Here is a 20,971-nt window from a genome sequence, read left to right on the forward strand (position 1 = left end):
CTCATATTCCATTTGCCAATAGTAGTGTGGGTCATCCTCCGTTTGCACATTTTCAGGATTTCATCCATATCAATGATGAATAGAAGGGGACTCAAATATCTCCTTGCTTTACTCCTTTCTCAATTGCAAAGATATTGGACTCTGAAATCGTGCGTGATAGGTTGACTTTGTAGCTTCTATCAATCCTTGTGAGTTGTTTTTTCCAGTAAGAGCATTCCACAGTTCTTGTCTAGGGACCGAATCAAAGGCAGCCTTTAGATCTATAAATGCCCAGAAGATACTTTTTCCTTGTTCCCACGATTTATCAATGCTTGTTCTGAGAGAAAATATCGAGAGTCTATTGTATTTAAATTTTGTTTCAGTTCCAACTCTTACTACTTTCACTACAATTAAAGTCAAGGAGTTGATTACAAATAAACAGCATTTTTCCTCAATTTTGCCTAGTAGAGTGACCTCTCCTAAATTGTAAGAAGTAATTAGGTAACCTGGTTATTAATGACATCACTGCATACAGTAGGCCTTGAAATCAGCCTTAGAATGCCTTTAGAAAAAGGAGACTCTTGCCTGAAGGACCTATTCTTTAGCAACATGTAATATTTTAGAGGATAAGAAAAAAATTATTAAGCTAGGATTTCAAAAGAAATTTCATTATAAAGAAAGAAGTCTATTGCAACAAACTTGTCTACTAATGGGAGTTCACCAACCACAGAATTTGTTGACCAATATTTTCAGTTTACATTACACTTTATGTTAAAGTGACAGAAATATCAGTGCAAATATTGTAGGAACTAGGGCTTACATGTATGTTGCCTTGCTTAGTAAGAATGTATAACAGAAAAATCATATCTAAACTACACTTCTCATAAGTTAACCATTTACTAGGACTAAATAAATTGCATTTTAAGACAAAATAATTAAAATGATTTTATTTACTATTTTGCAACAAATTTCAAGTAAAGATTATAGGACTCATCATACTAAAGGAACAGTATCATAAATAAATTATGTTTTAATCAAAGCTTAATTAGAAGAGTGGTTTAAGGGTTTCATTGAGAAAACCATTGATTAAGAGCTATAACTCTCAACTTTCAAGTAAAATAGATTATATTAACGTAACTGACAAAGTAATCACGAGTACATATCCATAGGTGAAAATTTGACGATGGGGATAAGAGCACTTTTTCGTAAAAAAAATATGCCATTGTAATTGTTTCCTTTTTTTTTTTTTCATTAATAAGACAAAGTTCTAAAATAAAATGTATTGAATAAAAAAAAACTCATCACAAAGATTTTAAAAAAAAAATTATAAGCTCAATAATAAATAAAATATATATATTAGAAAAATATTTTAATAATAAATTGGCAAGTGAAGCAAAGCCAGTGTTGTTAATTTTTCTACAAACTTAAAAGTAAATTATTTCAAAAAGTGTTAAAACAATATTATTTCCCAACAATTCTATTTTTAAATAACTTGAGGAGATAGTCCTAAGAGTCTACTTTGAGCAGGGGGTGGGGAGTCACAGGGAATTAGACACCTAAGGTTCTAACCTATAACTTAGTCATTATTAAACATGCAGATGTTAAAATCAGGAGAATTTTGTTGTGTTATTTTTTATTTCACATTTAAAATTATGTCCGAAAATGAATAAATCAAAGTTTTGTATTCTGATAATTACAAAGAGAAATGGCCAAAACTACGATTGTGATGCAAATGATTTATACAGTGTAATTAAATCTGGGAATTACAAATAATAATATAAGTTCTTGGAAAGTATTATTCTTTGAAAGAGAAAATTTTTGTCTTAAATGTGGTGAACAGTGATTTCAATAACTCAAAATAAAAACAATGATAAATTGACTAAAGAGTGTTACCGTACCTAGATTTCTGGCTAGATTCAATGACTAAATTAGCTTCAATATATATTATGCTGTTATCAACACCACTACTTGATTAGTTAATAAATCAAAAATGACCAGTCATATATAAAATCAGTTACTTAAATTAGAAAGAACAGTACACGCGGTGAAATTATATTTGTCAGCATCTCTCTAGAGAACAAGGAAGAAAATGACAGTTTTGGACTTCAATTTTCCTAGATTATTATCAACATAAATAAGTAAAGTAACTTAAAATGAACTTATTTTATGGAGGAACAATTTTTATGAGAATGGCTTATTTTAGAAATATAATTTAAAAAGAGAGCTCAAAATTACAAGAATTGTGACTTTAAGTTGAGCTAAGGACTTCTAGTTTCTATTATTTTTCAGATTTAACCTTTCAATAATCAATCTCAGAAGTAATTTTATAACTAAAATGAGACTAGCTGGAGTTTAAACTGAGGGAAAGATATTTAATAATATATGTGACAGAATATATGTACTTAAATATAAATTTTGAATGACTGGAGTATATGAAATCAACTAATGTATCCTAAAAACATAATAAGACTTACAAATCAAGAGGAAAATATCCAAGAGGTAATGACATAAGATGCTAAAGAGAAAGAACTCTTAATAAATACTCAAATCATAAAATCTTATAACGAAAGCAAACCAATAAAAATATAAATATATTTATATATAAACAAAACATTTGTTCAATTTATGATGAAAAACATATCTGACCTGGTCAATACTTGGAGAACGACAACGATCAGAGTCTGTGTCCGGAGGTTGTGTTCTTTTAGGTGATTTTGGAACTCTTTGATAGGGGTCAGCACCACCATATAAATCTGGTGATGCAACATTGAGAAGGCAAACCTTATGCACAATGTCAACAACGACAGCACCGGTATCAGTGCCATAGGCTAATCTGTATAACATAACGGGATAGTGAAGGGATGAAGAATAATTTCAAAATTAGTAAATTTATAGTATAAAATTACAATTATTAAAAAAAAATTATTAGGAACTAAAAAAACAACAAATATATATGTAACCAATAATTAAAAAAATCCTTACAGTCCATACGATGAATTTATACTGAGACTTGTAATAGGAGCAGGAGATAGACAAACCAAAACAGCTTGAAAACCAGGAGGTTTCTTCTGTAATCCAGGCTTTACTTTGACTGGAGTGCTCATGTCTGCACCAAATGGCTGTAAAATTGAATTACATGATTTAATTTAAAAGATAGAAATTATGTTAATATGAAATAATCAGAACATATTTTATTTTACATATTAGCCACTTTTGTTAAGTTTAAGTATAATAGAATATCTTACCTACAATATCTCTTGACCTTATAATATCTGAACTACTACCCAGAAACATAAGTTGGAAAATTTTTTTTTTCATTAGTCCCTTCCTTGTCATTTTTGATCCAGTGTATATAATGGCCCCTCCCTGTTCCAAAAATCCACTGGAATAAGCCATCAATGTTTACTACCTTCACTTAACCCTTCATCTAACCTTATAATGCCAAAAGGCAATCCAAGGGATCCCTTATTACCAGCTGTACATATAGCATACCCCACTATATGTACGTATCTTTTACCAATTTAAATTTTCAGGATGGTACGGAAAAAAAAAAAAGTCATTTCTGACAGCCAGAGGGGAGTTAATCTACAGGTAACCAACCTATTTTAATAAAATAATAATCAATCCCCCTAGGCCGGATTTGTACTGGTGTCCCCCCCTGAATCAAAACTATAACAGAGAACTGAAAAACCATAGTTTCAATTGTTTACTCTGAATAAAAAAAATGTTCCAGACAATCAAAAAAATAAATAAATAGTTAATTTGAGCAGTTAAATGCACCAGGTTATACTGAAAGTAAAAAAAATATAAGAAAGTTTTTCCAAAAAATAAGAATATTTTTCCAAAATCTGGCATCTCTTGATGACAATGACCAGGAGTGAAAATTGGAGAAAGTCATATTTGATCCACTTTCCACAACCATAGCGATTGCATACCTTTGCATATCAAACAAAGCTGCTGCACTGTAGTTCATAAGAGGCTGATGGCTGTACCAATATTTCATCAAATAAATTTAACTTATCTATAGAGAATGCAGTCATGACCATATCTCAATATGTTTCAAAAAGTGAGTTATGCCACTCCTGCCTCAATGGATAAAATAGTAAAATAAATCTACTGAGTCAAAAAAATAAAAAATCTAAATTAGTATACCTTGCTTTCAGATGACTCCATTTTACTAAGGGTGCCTCTTCCAGTAAATTCTGAATCTGGAGAACATTCTGATTCATCAAATCCTTCATAGACAATGGGGATTTCCAAAGCCTGGTATTAAAATAAAATATGAGTATTAATTTAGGTTTCAGTTTCATTAGGGTACACTAATATCAAATAAATTATTTGAGTTTTCTATTGATGAAAATTCTAAATACTATTTATTTTAGTGGTATTTTTAGCCATCTAGTATTGTACACATTAGCAAGGTTCCTAATCAGAAGTGTATTTTAAGTTTCAATCAATAACAAAGAAGTAGACTCTGAAACCCGACTATGACTTGATAAAACTGCCACCAACATCAGAAGCAGCGCCTATTGAGGGTTGTATCTAAGCCCAGCTTTGACTTGGCAATGAACTTCAACCTGAGAACTAGGATAATAGAAACAGATATTCTGAACTAGAACTCCGAATAAACCCTAGGTGACCTACTGTATCTTCTTTTATTTAGTTGCAAGACGATATTAGGACAATATTGTTTTTGTAGAAGATATTAATTGCTCATTGATCTGTGGAGATTGGAACGATTGGTCGTCCCTTAACTCTCCAACATTTGATGAGGAAATCTAAGATATTGATGAAACTGTCACTATAAAGAAGGTAGATATCTATGTGAATATCTACTTTAAATAAGACAATATTAAATATACAACATGAAAGCCAACAGAAAAAGAACATAATAATGATTAAATGCAAACTGAATGAAATTATAAATATCCCAAATGGGATGAGTTGCCAGGGAAATAGATGAGTGAATACAACCAAATATAAATAGTTTAATATCATATTGAATGATATTGTGATAAGTTGAACAGTTGTGAGAGGGTGATGATATCTTAAACAGTTTAGAATCAAAAGAAAACTTTATAACTTAAAGTAGGTTTAAATGTAAAAGCTGTTGGTTGTTGCCTGGGCAGAAAATGGTGTCCCCAGATGTGGTGGACAATGGTGGAAGACATATGAGTGATGCATGAAAGGCCTGTGTTTTTGTCTTTAAAGGGAAGACTTTTGAGAAAATACACAACTGATGTGTGTAAAATTCATCCTTCTCTTAATTTCTGGAGACAACTGGTAGTTTTTGGCATTTATTGACTGGGCTATAGAGAGATTAGAAATTTTTCTTTTCATCAATTAAAAAAATAAAATAACTTTTAATGTAATGTTTTGTGATCATACTTATAAAGAAAAAAATCTAAGTACAATTATTTATTATTTCTCTTTTAACATAAGAATTTAAAAAAAATAAAAACAACATACCACAGTTTCTGATGTGGATTCTTGCTTTTTAAACTTAAACAGTATAACATATCCTGATGCTCCACCTACAGCGAGTTTTCTAGATTCTGGACATAAAGAAAGAAGCTGTACCGCAAATGGGTCATCTTCTGAACCATCCTGAGAGCGTGAAGGAGGTTTTTCAAAGACTTTGTTTGTTTTCAGTTTGTAGAGGATCTGAAGGGTTCCAACGGAAGCATCCCAAAACTTTATACTTCCGTCAGCATGCCTATAATTTAAAACATTTTGTTTCATTAATATTTTAAATTATAATTTCCCATTAAAAGATTACAACCACAATATCTGCTAAATCCGATAAAAAGTAACCTCATTGTTATTAAGTTCTTGATGAAAGATCAAATAAACAACTCTATTTATCATGTTTGAGAGTAATATTATACAAAATTAAAAAACCTACAAAAAAACAAACATTTTGGAATGTTAAGGGAGGGTTATATCAGAACAGTAGCATAGGATAAGTGTTGAGCCTATAGGTGATGATTGTAGAAAAATGGTCTGGGTAGCGGTCATAAAAGGTATAAAAATAAAAAAAAACTGTTTATCAGTAACTGCCTGATAATAGTTTAATAAATAGTTTTTCTGCTACTTCTGTATCTTTTTTGACTGTCACCCAGACCCTCTTCATCCAGTAAAATTTTAAATATGTTTTTTAAAATCAAACATCTGTTGAATTCAACAAGCTACAGAAATAATTTAAAGGCTACAAATCTGCTACTTGTCTTTCCTAGCAAGTTGAAGAAAAAAGAAAGGTTGAAAACAAATGGGTTGCTCCAAGTATACAATGTTCTAAGAAGTTAAAACTTATTTCATTTTTGGTTTATGGTTTTATGATTATATGTTTGTTTGAAACATTTTTTTAAAAAATCTTACATTTTGTGTTTTTACTTGATAAAAACTATTTGTAATAATCTATTTCAGCAATTAATAATAAATCTGGGATATAAATTTTGTTACAGGAGTTTCTTGAAATTAAAAAGAATTGGTTTGTAAATATTAAAAACACCACTATAACACAGACATCACAATGAGAATTGAAATGCATTCAAATAAATACATAATAATAAAATGGTTAATAACAATATATAATTAATTAATCATGTCTGTCTAAAAGCTTCTCAGGAATACATTATAACCAATAAACAGGCATCCCGTTCCTGAGAAATAATTTTAAACAATAGTAAAAAGTTATAAGAGAAATTAATAAGCCAAAAAATAACATATAATAGAGTTAAGTAGTGAGAAATTTGAGGGAGTAATGGAAAATGAAAAATTTAGAATTTTGCAGCCAGTTTTTTAAAAGTCTATTTAGTGCCTTATACTATAATACATATTTTTTTTACTACAGTGGGAAAGACTTAAAAAACCTGATAGTACAAAAGCCCAAATTTTTTTATCTGTTTTTCCCAAGACTGTTCTGTGAACTTAACTTTCTTTACACATCAAACAGAAATAAATATAAGAGGAATACGATTGCATTCATCAGAATATATATCACTATGACTTAAACAAAAACAGGCTGTTTACCCGGTTATAATAATTTCACTGTAGCTGCAAGGGGGAGCAGACCATTCACCTCCGACAAGAGGCCACTCTTTAGTGCTGAATCCACATCGCTTCGAGGAACGAGATCCTACTGAGTAGAATGCTGGAATAAGGTCAGAAGGGCAGTCAGCGAGGTATGTACAGCAAGTCACTGGGCATTCATGAATATCCATCGGGTAAGGACTTTCAAAGCACGGGAATCCAAGGCTCAATAGATCAATTACTACTAAATCGTTTTGAAGAACCACAACTATTGCATATGGCTCAGGTATATCTAAAAAATAGTAATAATTACTTAAAACTTATCTTTACATATTAGGATTTAAAAGTATGTACATAAACAACTTTCATTATTCTTTGTTTATTTTATTTTTTACATGGATTTAATAAAATGATTCTTCAGCCAGAAAGAAGTGGCTGATTTCGTAGTTGTTTTAACGATTATAAATCCAAGACAACTGTTGAGCAAATTTCAGCATATATTTAAATGTACTGGCTCAAAAACATTTGTTTTAGCTTGATATGAAGCAGTAAATTATCAATAGACTTTTTGATGAAAGTACTTATGGACCAACAGCCTATTAACTGGCTTTTGGTTACTGACAATTAATGTTCAATTTGTGTTTTACTTAGATGATGCTTAGAGTATCAACCTCAACCTTGAGCAGTAAACAAAGTGTTGAAATAAAAGAGAACAAAGACTGATGTCTCAAAATATGCTTCATGTTTTTTGTATTTATTCATCCATTATTCTTTTTTTGTTTTAAGCATTTTAAATGTTTTAACCAGAGTAGTAAAGTAATCCTTTGATAACTTTTTTAATTAATGAGAAAAAATCTTGAAATTAACCTTTTTTTTTATTGTATGCAGCCAAGATGAATTTAAGAAAACATACAACATATTGTTCAGCAGTTACTAAAAAATAAATGTATACATATTTTTATTCTATGACCATTCAGATGGTTATAATTAAAGATATCGTAAATAAAATGAAAGCCAATTGCTTTATAATTTAATATCTCTCAAATATTTATATTTTACTGTAACATAAAATGCCCTCTCTCTCTCTCCTCCCTCTCTCCCTCTCTCCCTCCCTCCCAACATGCTCCTTTTTGTTTCAAATAAGCAAAATTAAAGGTACTTTAGAGGAAGATTTTCTTAAAAGTCATCATTTAAGCCCTGTTAGACTATTTCAGAGAGGAAAAGCTCATCCGATACTATAAACCATTTAATTGTACATTGTTTTAACGAGTTTAATCAAAATCATTAGAGCTATTTTAGAGACAATCCTAAAAAAGTATAAATGGCTTATCTAAAGTAGCACTCCTCTTTGTTCGATTTCAATGAGTAAGCTGCTGTAACATTGCAGACACACTCATGCTCTGAGCAGGTAATTTCAGTTTCATATGATTTTCATTTTTGCGCTAGGCTGTTCACACACAGATAGTTTTGAGAGACTTGGTTATTTGGACTCAGAGAACCTCAAAAATTGTACTTCCATCGACAACTCAAATTTGAAATTCTGTACAATCGAATTCTGTATGAACATTCCCCTTCCTATATATTCCATAGTAATGTTAATATAATATTAAAAAGTTTTTTTGGAGTGAAATAAATATAAATTTTCAAAATCGCTTAGCTAAACTCTGAATATAACTCACTATATAGAAGGCTTTAGTGTCAAATAATTTATTTAAACAAACATACTAAACTACATTAATCAATATTTAGAAAGCATTATTTCCTTTTATCTATGTGGCTGATATAATATCAATTTAAACATTTTGTGAAACTGTATTCATACTCTAGTAGTAGATAAGATGGATTATCAAAATAAATATTAGTAATTAAACAACTATTCTACACGAAAGATTACCATAATATTTGATATTTCATCTTTCTTATATTTTTAATTATTTATAAATTAAAATATCAGATAACCAAAAATAAAAAATAAAATAAAATTAATAGTATTACCACTTGGGTAAGGGCTTTCACAAAGCGTCATGAAGTCAATTACATTATGTTCCATTTCTAAAACTGTGGTGGCTTTTCCATGTATTATAGTAATGGTTGGTGACCTACCAGCTCTATCATATGTCAAACCACCAGAAAAAATTATAAAAGTTTCTCTGTAACAAAAAATAGATGGCAGAGATCATGAAAATTATTAAAAAAAGTTTAGAAACTAATCATAAATACACAGTCCTGTGGAAAAATATTTGAAACAATATTTTTTAGCCAACTCTTGACCCTTGAAAATCAAAAGAGAAAATCCCTGATAATTAGGTAGAAAAACAGAACAGAGGAGAAACAGGTAAAATTATAAAATTACCAACAGTTAGTTAGGATATTTTAAATAAATATTTATAAATTAAATAATTAAGTCATACCCAGATCTGGAGGCTTTCCATTCAATTTTCTGAATAGGTTTGCAAGATTCTGGTTTTCCGTCTTTATTGAGTTTAGCTAGAAATAAAATAAAACATGGTGAAAACATTTTTCTCAAGAACATGTGATATGTGTCATGAGCCAATTGACCATTAATCTAAATACTTAAGTCAATAATCAATATTTAAATGATTAAGCTAAAGATCCCAATGATAAATTATTCTTATGGGATGAATATATAATAACTTAACAAATTAAAATTATAAATGAATAATTAAAATGTTCAATGTTGTGTCAAACAGTGCCCATTTACATTTCAGTTAAAATGTACCCAGTGATATATAACAGTATGAGAATGATTACTGTGTCGAAGCTGACAAAGCTATTGGAGACAGTACAGTGTTGGGAATTGATAAATTTTGAAGTTTAATGTGTATACAACCTATAGTGAAAATATAGTTTTGGTGAAGCAATCGACATACCTTCACCAAAAACACTTGTAATAAGTAAATTATTTAAAAAATCAGTAGTTGTATTGATTACCATGAGGTTGAACGGTTGAGACTTGTTTTCCTGGTTGTCTTATGTTCCAAGTGAGTAAAGTTCCATCAGTATGTGAGGACATAAACTGTTTTCCATCGTGTGACCATGCAATAGATTTGAGTGGTTCAGCACTCTGCCACCTCATTTCTGCTGTTCGCAGCCGAAGGTCCCAAAGTACAATCTGTCCACTTTCAAATGCTATAAGAAGCTGAAAAATCAAATAGATATAAATTAGGAAATAATAATTACTGAATTCCTAACATTTAAATAGTTGTTCATTGATAAATATGTTCACTAACAACTTTGAAGAAGTAACTTATCACATTATGTGGTAGTAAAAGATGAATAATAAATTGAAAATATAATATTGAGAACTTTGACAAAGAGTACAATCATGATAATGAAATTTAAAGTAAAGAAAGATTTTTAATAAATTAGAAAAGTATAAATAAAACTATTTATTATTTTTAAGCTTGACTGTAAAATATAAAGACAAATATTTCATTTCTGTTGATTATCAACAGCCAGAATAGAAACTCAGAAACAAGAAAATTATGAGACTCATTCATTCAGGTTTAAACATACGTACAAATTACAAAAAAATATAATTAAATAAATGAAAATGCTGAGGTTAATAACCCATGAAGGAAAAACTTTACCTTGCTAGAATCTAATGGATTATCACTCAGATGTACAACAGGACCTGGATGAGTTTTTCTTGACCTGCAAATATAATTATGCACAAAATAGAATTTTAGAAAAGCAAAATGACAATTATATGTACAATCTTATTAACATGAAATTTTATCTTAATATTTGAATAAAGTGAATAATAATAAATTCAGTTTAAATATATATCCTGAAGCTGATAAAGATGGGAGCTCTCAAAATTACCAGAATATCAATGAAAAAACAGTTATAAGGGTGAAGAGATGGTTGTGATAAAGGACATAAATTTAATTTTTGCAAAGTTCAAAACAATAGGTAAGATAAAAGTTCTTCATTCTAATAATGTAATCAAATTTAAACATAATTGAATTTTTTTTACATATCAACAGATTTTTTTTTAGAATTTGCTTTTATTAGCGAATCAGAATCTCTTATTGTAAAGGAACACTATTAGTAGTATTTTGTATTCAAATAAAAATGATATACTTTCAATATTGTATTAATTTGTTGAAAATTTGATTTCTACAACAAAATATAATGGAGTTAACTTTAAAAATTTATATTTTAGTAATTAAAACATATTACCAATCATATCAATCAATTGATATGATTGATGAATCAATTATATCAGAACAAAAACCTGTTACCTGTAAAAATTTTAAATTTGTATATAAAATTTGGTTAGGGGAAGACTTAAACTGTAGTACCCTAATTGTTTAAAAGCAAAAGTTAAATTAGTATTACAGATAGAAGAGTTTTGCTTTCATTCCTGAACATTCAGGAGGTTTCACAAAATCAACAATTCAATATGGAGTTACCAAGTTATTACATGAACCCAACATTATTATCTGCTATGCATAAGTGTATTTATATAGCTAGTAAAATGGATAATACAAAGCTGAATAGAGTTTGAAAATCACTTCAACCAAACCGCAACAGTTGAAATGGAATGCTATCACTTCAAATAGCAATCATGAGCGTGGAATCTCAAGTGGATTTTTAGTGATGGGAAGATTGGAATTTCATTGCATAGAGTTAAGGGAACAATGGGACTGTGTGATAAAACACTAGAGTGGTGAGAAACAATTTAGCTAAAAATAAATCTATTCACTTGATGACATTCAAGCCTAAGCCTGGATAAAACTTATTCTAAATTAATTACAATTAAAAATTGCACTATTATTGTGAATAGAATTGAATGTAGAGAGATTATCCATGTCCTTTAACTGCTCCATTTAGAGTGATTATCATTGATATAAGATATTATTATGTTATTATTCAAATTAATTACCTCAGACAGTCTTATAATCTTTTTTTTATTAACTTATATTATAAGAGTAGCTTTCGGTGTTCAGCACCATATTCTTCTCTATTTAACGAAAGTAGGAATAAATTATTTTAATACATGAATGTTACAATATTTATTTATACATTTGAATATTTGTCAAGTGAATTATTAATACTAACTCATACCTTTAATTTTTTTTCCCTACCATTTTATAGGAAGTCTTTTATTAGAATACTTGTTCAGCATCTGTTTTTCTAAAATTTTGAAATTAAATTTATCAATACAATTTGATGCATCATAATTTTTTACATATTCCGACAAATGATAAAAAAAAATTAGGTATCGACAAATTTAAATTTGCATTAAAACCTAGACATTTGATAAGAAATTTATTAATAACAAAATAATTAAAATAAATATATAAAATAAATTAAATATATAATATATCATATAAGAATTGTGATAAATCCAACATAGGTATGACACACACTGACAAAAACTACAAACTGAAAATTATATATACAGAACCTCAAGAGTTAAGACTGAATTCCAAAACAACAATTAGATTGTCAAAAATCTGAAACAAGATTTTGAAAGTATCATTACATTACATAAATCGAAATCTTATACCAGGCGGAAAACACCGTTTTCTATTTATATTGCAATAAATCGAGACAGAGTGTTTAATTTATAACAAGAAACACCCAATATACCAAAACAATACTCATATATCGCTGTTTTTCTTGAAAGTTGCACATCTTACAAGAAAAAATTTTATTATTTTTAATAAAATTAAAATTAAATATTGTAACATAAATTTATTAAAAACATTTATTCTTAAATATTTAAATAGAGATGAATATGGAAGTGGATATTTTTCTAATAAAAAATGATTATAACATTGTCTAAGGTAATTAAACTAAATAATAAGATAAGATTTTAAGTCAACCTACAACTACATAAAGATATTATTATCTTTTGCTCTACCACAATATAAGAGGCCTATGGAACTGTCAACATTAGAACCATTGTTTTATCAATGATAAAGATATATGTATACTTTAAATGAATGAAAAATAATCTTGACCGAGAGTTCTCTAAGAACGAAAAGTAGTGAACTTACCTGATTGCTTATAGTCTAGCTATGAAGTAATTAATAATAAATTAATAAATAATCAGATTGCTTATCTTGAAAATTAAAATAATTATCCATATCCAATTAAACAAACTATAATTATTATATGAATTTACAAAATATTCATGATATTATTTTTCAAAACTACCTAATTTTTTTATTAACTGATTTATATAAATATTACTTCAAGGATTAATATGTTTTAGAATAAGAAATAATAACATACTTTTTTCTAATGAAAATAAGTTTAAAAAAAAGTTATAACTTACACCTCAATCGCTTTGTTCCAATTAATTATGTAACCAGAAAGCTGAAATGATTCAATGTTGACGACATGAACGTTCCCTCTTTCTGAACCAACATACAACCATTTGCTTTGTAAAGGAAGATGAATGTATGTCAACCTATAAAAAGTTCATATGTGCAGTAAGAAAAAAATATATACATATAATTATAACATAACTATAATATAACAGATAATGATGGGTTAAATTCAGAATTAGTTTAGACCCTACATATTTTACATTTTTACTGAATAGGTAATATTAAAATAATATTTTTTTTTTTAACAATTTTTAATAAAATTATCATTCAAGACAGAAAACAATAATAATGGTTAATCGTTAATAATAAAACAAATTTTAATAACATGAGTTAAATCTTATGATTGATCTTATTCTAACAAAAATGTTACAAAAGTATTGAAATGAAAAAGAATTCCGAAGATAAAAAAATGAATTAATTAATTATTTCTAAATTGAAAAATAGAAGTAGAGACAAAAGACAATGACTTACCTCTCCCTTTGGAACTGAAGGCTGTGCACTAGGTCTGGTTTCTTCTGCCTGAAGCTCCACAGGTGAACGCTGTCGTCAGCGGTTGCAGTTACCAGGGCACCTTCGTTCACTAAAAATACTATCTGGATCACAGCTGTCTCATTCTCATGCCAAACGTGACAGTCCACACCGGCCCGACCCAATCTGAACGACAGTGTTTAAAGAAAATAATGGAATCATACATATTTTGCAAAAGATTTCTTTCCAACTGACTTAATTCGGTGAATAAATAAAATAATAATAATATACCTGCAAAGGGTGGTGAAGTAAATTAAGTAAGTAAAAATGATTAAAAAACGTTGTTTATCAGGGATTTAAACATTATATTCCTCAAATTGAAGAGAAACAAAGAGGAATTACTAATAATAATAAAAAGAAAATTATTATTGCGAGGATTGCTGCAATCCAAGAAAGCTCAGAGACTAGATATGCAAGTTTAAAAATATAATAGACAGAATAAATAATCAAAATTGACTGATTCACTAATTTAAAAAAAATTCAAACACTTTCATTAAGGTCTTCAGATCTATCTTAAATTATATGCGTAAGTAGAACAAGTTTTTAAAACTTACTAATTCTAGAGGAAACACTACTTAATGATCAAAAATAGAAAATAAACTACTATTCATGTTACTTAATACTCTATAATTTCTAACAAAAATTGAGGATGATAAATAAATTTTTAAGACTAATTTCATAGATGATTATTTTTCAAAGCCACAAAGGAGATACAAAAAAAAGGACCTAACCATTAAAAAGTTTCCTTAAGAGGAATGAATCCAATTAAGAAGTTCTTCTTAGGTTTAAAACTTTTATTTTGATAGGCATTTTATAAAGAGATATACTTTCATACACAATGCTCGTTAAACTAGATTCATACACCTGAAACTGTAGAAGTTCTCCTAATTATTCAAGTTATTAGAACTGTAAAAGTAAACAATGAATCCTAAAGTAATGGCAGATTTGTTTTTTGTTAGTGCTGAAAAGAATAGCATGGAAAAAAAAATAGCTTTGAGGAAACAATATTGGTAACAACACAATGATTGTAAGAGGGACCTTTTTCTTTTTATATACCTAACAGAATAATTGGTTTTAGGAAGCCAAAGGAGGTGAACTGGTTTGTGTGAATATCAAAGTAAATTTGCTTTTGATGATGAAATAATAGATATGGTTTTTTGGTATATGGGCACGTTACTAAATGACACAAGGAGGTAGAATGCCACATCTACTTTAATGCTGATAGTATAGTATTTTTTAACAGTTGCAATGAGCAGCAGGTACTAAGTAAGTTACAGCTATGTAAATTACAGCTATGCACTGGCATTGACTTGGCTTTGAACAACTACAGGATGATAAATTTCAAATAGGCAGAAATTCGGAAGAATGAATAATTTGTCACTCAGATTAAGAATGGTGGAAAGGACGACAAATTAATTGAGGATTAACAAATTATTTGATGCAGTACAGAAATAAATACAATATTAGCTAAGCAATAAAGTTAATGTAAATTTTGAAACAATTTACTGAGCCAGCTAACAACAATAACTAGCCAAATCAAAACACAATAGAGCTAAATGTAGATAAAGCAGAAGGGCTTCCCTGTTAAACTATTGGACTCAGGGGACCGAATCAGGAACCCGGCTTAGTCTGAAGATGAACTAAGTGTGGTTTATTTGTGCCAGCTCCAGGTCAGATAGAATAATGGCCGAAAAGGGATAGTGAACTTCGAAACTGTGGCAGCTATCTAAGGTAGGGCAGAAGGAGCATTGTCAACTGTTGTCAGGAAGAAGAATGATTAAATAAATATATCAGGACCATCAGACCATTAATAAAAATCTATCATTTATGAAAACTGGATTAAAATATATGTTTTCTATAAATCGAAATACTAAGAAATAAAATTGAAGTATTCAATGAACATAAAACAATTAATAGGTGAAAAAAAAAATCCATTTCCTGATAACCCACAAAACCCCTTTCCTTATAAATAATATTTCCAAATTTGAATTACAACGAAATTCAATCTGTTAAGCAACATCCCTGAAAGAAAAAGATCTACAGAACCAAATCCATAATATTCATAAGTAAACTGAGTTTAATCGCAATTTATTTCTCACACATTAATTATGGTAATCGAAACCGAACGAATTACTATCCAGTTAAGCTTATGGGACCTTTCCGACACCTTTTAACAACTGGCATGTTATAAAAGACACGGCACAGAGACTGCCGATATAATATCCAACACGGAGGTTCCAAACCGTTAACACGACAATCTTTCAGTTCATAAACCATCTAAATCATATTTAATCTTATACGGTGCTGTTGGCTATAACTGTTGTTACCATGCCTTGCTTAATTTAGTTGTAATGTAGTAGTAATCCTATGTAGCATGTCCGCATGTATTCGTTGATCCGTGGCGTACTAGGGCACGCTTGTAAAGTAATGCTACTAACGTACAATGGAGCTTCGGTTGTTGTCCTAGAAGGATGTGACTAAATAAGTAATATAAAAAATATTTTCGTAATAGACCTTTTTGGCTGTCCCTTAAATCTGTAATGTATTGATCCGAATGGATTTTCAGTAATTTTAAATTTTGAATTTATCAAGAGAAATGAGTATAATTTTCTAATTCTTAGGTTTAGGAAGATGGCGAGTGCAGGGCGCTGGACTGTATCTGTCTGTGGAATTTGAAAATTACAAGTATAGCGAGTACTGACCCTTCAGGAACCGCACTACAAAAGAGGTTCTAATTCTGAGCTATACCTTAATTTTATCCTATCTCTTTATATTGCTTATCGTCAATACGGGGTTTGGATTTTATTTTATAATATATACAGAATTTTGTTTTCCCTATTTTACTCTACGGAACGCTGCAACTGCCGAATAGGAAGCCGACATGTTTTCCAAGGGTGTAAAACTTGGTACTAAAGCTCAAATACCACATGAGGAATAGAGAGATCCTGGAGAGTTGGACCCATATGGTTGGTAGCTAGTTTAAACTGGACGGGGTGAGGTGTATATATATATATATATATATATATGCATGTAGTTTGTATTTAATATAAATGTAGCTACAATTACAATGAGGAAATTATTTGGATTTCAAGGTTATATTCTAACCTCTGGGTGTCTACCAAAACCTTTTTATGATACTTCCTTAATTTTCCGATCGAAGATATTGATATATTTATTTATAATCTTAATTTTTTCTTGAGACTGGTAATTCTTTAATAAATAACTCAAATACTATCCAATTATAGTCTCAAAACTTTATTACTTTTATTCGTCCAACGTTTCGGCCAATCCGGCCATCTTCAGGGACATCTCAATACTACTTTGCAAACATATAATTTAAAACAACTCTAAAACTTCATTCAGGCTATTTTGCCCAGGTCAAAACATTTATATCTAATTAGTTAATTATCCATTAAAAACACAGTCAAAAATTATTTCTTTGCAAACACTATTAATAGACATTTATCATAACCATACTTAAAGTATTGGCCGAAACGTTGGACGAATAAAAGAAATAAAGTTTTGAGACTATAATTGGATAGTATTTGAGTTATTTATTAAAGATATTGATATAGTTATAATCAGATATTACAACATGGAGAAATTTATTTATTTTTATAACATTATATACCACGAAAAACTTAGTTAGTAAACTTGGAGTTTAAAATTAAATCGGTGCGCGGATCATACACCTTTAGTTGCCACCCTACTCACACCTCCAAGTTTTGTGTGAATTGGTGGACTATTTTTGTGATTGAAAACAAAATATTAATTAATAAAGTATATAGTTTTTCCCTTTCAAGAATACAGTTAAAGAAAAGATAACGAAGCGCTGATGCAATCGGGAAAGATCGGGTGGTCTCGGCTTATCCCGTTCGAATCGGATGTCAGTTTTCTTTTTTATGCTTTATTTATTCATTAAATTAAAAATTAATGGAATATGATCCGTGTCAAACTCAAATAGTAATAACTATTTTTATTTGACCCAACCTTTCGCCTTCACGTTGCAGGGCTTCGTCAGGGCTAAAAAAAAAAGATAGAAACACTAAACAAAAGTAAATGGAAAATAACAAGGGTATGCAATGAAACGTAAAAATTAAATAAGTAAAATAAACGGTTATAAACAATAAAGGAAAACGGAAATAGTAACAGATAAAAAGAAGAAATATAAAAGGAAGTACAAACTAAGAGACGAAAAGGGGGAATAAGAACAAAATCAAGAAAAGAAAAAGGAAGAAATTTAACGAGACAGAATTCATACCAGTTTCGACAGAAGCCAAAGTCAGAGTGAACCGTTTGTATTGGGAGGAGTGGGGATGACAGTTAAGTACGTTACATTTGAAAATAATCTTTGAGTAAACAGTGTAGAAAATAAAGTAAATATTAAAATTAGATAAAGAATAAATTATAATATACATAATAGGGAATGATAATAATAAAATAAATAAATAAGATTTAAAAAAAAAAAAAGGAATGTATACGGAATAGGAAACAGAAGAAATAAAGTTAAAAGAATGGGAAACAATAAATATAAATGATAAAGAAAGACAACATACCAAATGAATAGGGATAAAGAGGTAGGTATACTTGAGCTGATAACATATGAATATAAATTAAAAATAAGATACACATAAGTATAAAAGAAAAAGAAAGGATAGTAACTCTAAAATATAATTAAATTAAGCGTGGGGTGAGAATTTAGAAAGTAAAACCAGAGTAAAAGACATGACAGGAAAGTGGACTTCTGAAATGCAGAATGTAGAGAAAAGATGCAATATGAGGGTTTTATTTTTCTCATTTAATTTTTACGTTTCATTGTATAACCTTGTCATTTTCCATTTACTTTTTTACTTAAGTTAAATGTTTGTATCTTTTTTTAGCCCTGCAACGTAGGGGGAAACGTTGGCTCAAATAAAAATAGTTATTACTATTTGAGTTTCATTTGAACACACCCGGACCATATTTCATTTATTGATACACACGGCCTATCAGCAATCTTCCAGTATTCATAAAATTCTCTAGTATTTAGTAATTTTTCATTATTTCTGATTCCCAACAATGAGGTCTGTTAATGTTTTGTCAAATAAACCAAATCAAAGGGACCTTAGAGGAAACGTTTTTGAAAATATATTAAAGCCTTATCAAACTTTTAATGAAGGTAAGATCTATCTGATATTAAAGACCATTAAATCAAAATCGTTAGGGCTGTTTTAGAGAAGATCGGAAAAGTGTGAAAAATTGATTGAAGTGGAATGATTGTATGTATAAATTGGTAAAATATAAGTAAAGAAATATAAACAAATTGAAGGTTTCAGTTTTGCCAGAGTTTTAATTTAGACCGAATTCCCCTCCCCTCAAATCTCATTATCATAATGATAAAAGAATGTATTTCCGACCTTTAGTTCCAATATATCTTACTATATTGGATCCTCACTCCCCTGAATTGATAGAGCAAGAAAGACGTAAGTCCTCACCTAGAGATACCTTGGGGCGGCCAAGCAGCCCTAACACAATCATTAATAATTTTATGCACTTTAAGAAGTCATCAGCTACAGAAACTGTCTACGTCACGTCGACATAACGGAAACCGAGGATGCAGGATGCCAGTTTTTTATTTTTTCAATAAGAAGAAATTCTATAATATTGTATTTTATTTTCCAATCATTAATTAAACATTATATAAACATGTTTAATTAATAATATTTGTTCGTTCGTTAAATTTTTTGTTTGAGTTTTTTTGTATAATATGTCTAACTCTAATCATTAAACCTTCCTTCTCCACACAGGGAAGAGGAGAGAAGCTCCCAAATGCTATATTTAAAAAAAAAAACAAAAAAAAAAAGATCTCAAAAAATGAATTTGGAAAATTTTCTTTTTTTTTTTTAATGATATGGAAAATCAACATTTTACACAAAACCAAAAACGATTTAATTTTAAATGAAAATTAGCATGTTTGAAGAAAAAAATGGTATTTTTATGGGTATAATTCCATCAATGACTTTGTTAATAAGTAATTTTTAATTATTTTTTTAAAATGTTTTCCATACTTATTTGTATCGGATTATGCCAATAGCGATTTTTTGAACAGCTGCTAAATATTTTACAAATTATTGTAAAAAATAAATTTTATTGTACAATATGTATATAAAACTAAAAACTATATATATAGACGCATAAATGTTTTTAAAACATGAATGATAAAATATAATATGTTAAAAAATCAACATGCATGGATAACTTATAATTGATTAGATTCATGCAAAAGAAAGGATACATCCTTAGGGATCCATTTTTTGTCCCAATGGCGAGAAGACGTTGTATGGGGTCGAATGCCACAGCAGTAGGTTGATGAGGGAACCCATGTCGAAAAGTCTGGAACATGAAAAAAATTAAAAATTATTTAAAATTAAGTCAATCTCAAATTATAAAAATCAAGTTATAACCATATATGTTTAAATAGGCAAATTTAAATTAAGCTGGTAAATTTATTTGCAGGAAAAACAAATTTATTGTCAAGAAGATAAGAAAATATGTGCGCTTTTGATTTAATCACTGTATATTTGAGGTCTGTTTACCGAACTCCAGTAAATCCACTTTTTATTTTGCGTTGTCCTGTCTGGAACGACCTATATCAAAGGATAAAAAGATTTATTTAAAAACTTTATAATCTAGTATAAAGAAACAGAAGAAATTAATTATAAACAATTTCTTAGATTCTCTAGTGTACAAGTATTTTGGATGTCGACCTAAACATCTGATACTTTCTTGGAGTACAATGATTAGGTAATAACATGTGAAGAAGTTGCTTCAAGAATAAGTTTAAATTAAGACATTTAAAACTGAAGAAAACTGTTTTATTTGAAAAAAAAAAATATTTTCTTCCGGATCTACCAATGCCTTGTGCTACGGGTTATTAAACAAAAATTGAAATGCATATTGAGGACTAGCTATTACTATTGGGCACTGCATACTAAATGAAGAGGGAGAGATTAACCGAAGAATGAAATTTTGGTTATCCCCGATTCTTACACAAATATGTTGCCAGAGTGAGAATAACCAGTTAA

General features: G+C 29.1%; 1 protein-coding gene across 1 annotated transcript in view; it reads right to left on the reverse strand.

The window, feature by feature from the left end:
- Positions 1-20,279, reverse strand: part of Tomosyn (syntaxin-binding protein tomosyn) — a gene marked incomplete at its 5' end in the record, with an annotated part of 58,563 nt that extends 38,284 nt beyond the window's left edge. The window contains 12 exon segments of the mRNA XM_067045179.1: positions 2,626-2,812; positions 2,962-3,098; positions 4,132-4,242; positions 5,449-5,695; positions 7,012-7,303; positions 9,007-9,161; positions 9,423-9,498; positions 9,964-10,171; positions 10,623-10,686; positions 13,325-13,459; positions 13,851-14,033; positions 20,182-20,279. Coding sequence (XP_066901280.1) covers positions 2,626-2,812; positions 2,962-3,098; positions 4,132-4,242; positions 5,449-5,695; positions 7,012-7,303; positions 9,007-9,161; positions 9,423-9,498; positions 9,964-10,171; positions 10,623-10,686; positions 13,325-13,459; positions 13,851-14,033; positions 20,182-20,279 — 1,893 coding nt within the window.
- Between the last annotated feature and the right edge of the window lie 692 nt (positions 20,280-20,971).

Source organism: Halyomorpha halys, unplaced genomic scaffold, assembly GCF_000696795.3.
Source record: "Halyomorpha halys isolate HHAL.00 unplaced genomic scaffold, Hhal_1.1 Scaffold624.1, whole genome shotgun sequence".
Lineage (NCBI taxonomy): Eukaryota > Metazoa > Arthropoda > Insecta > Hemiptera > Pentatomidae > Halyomorpha > Halyomorpha halys.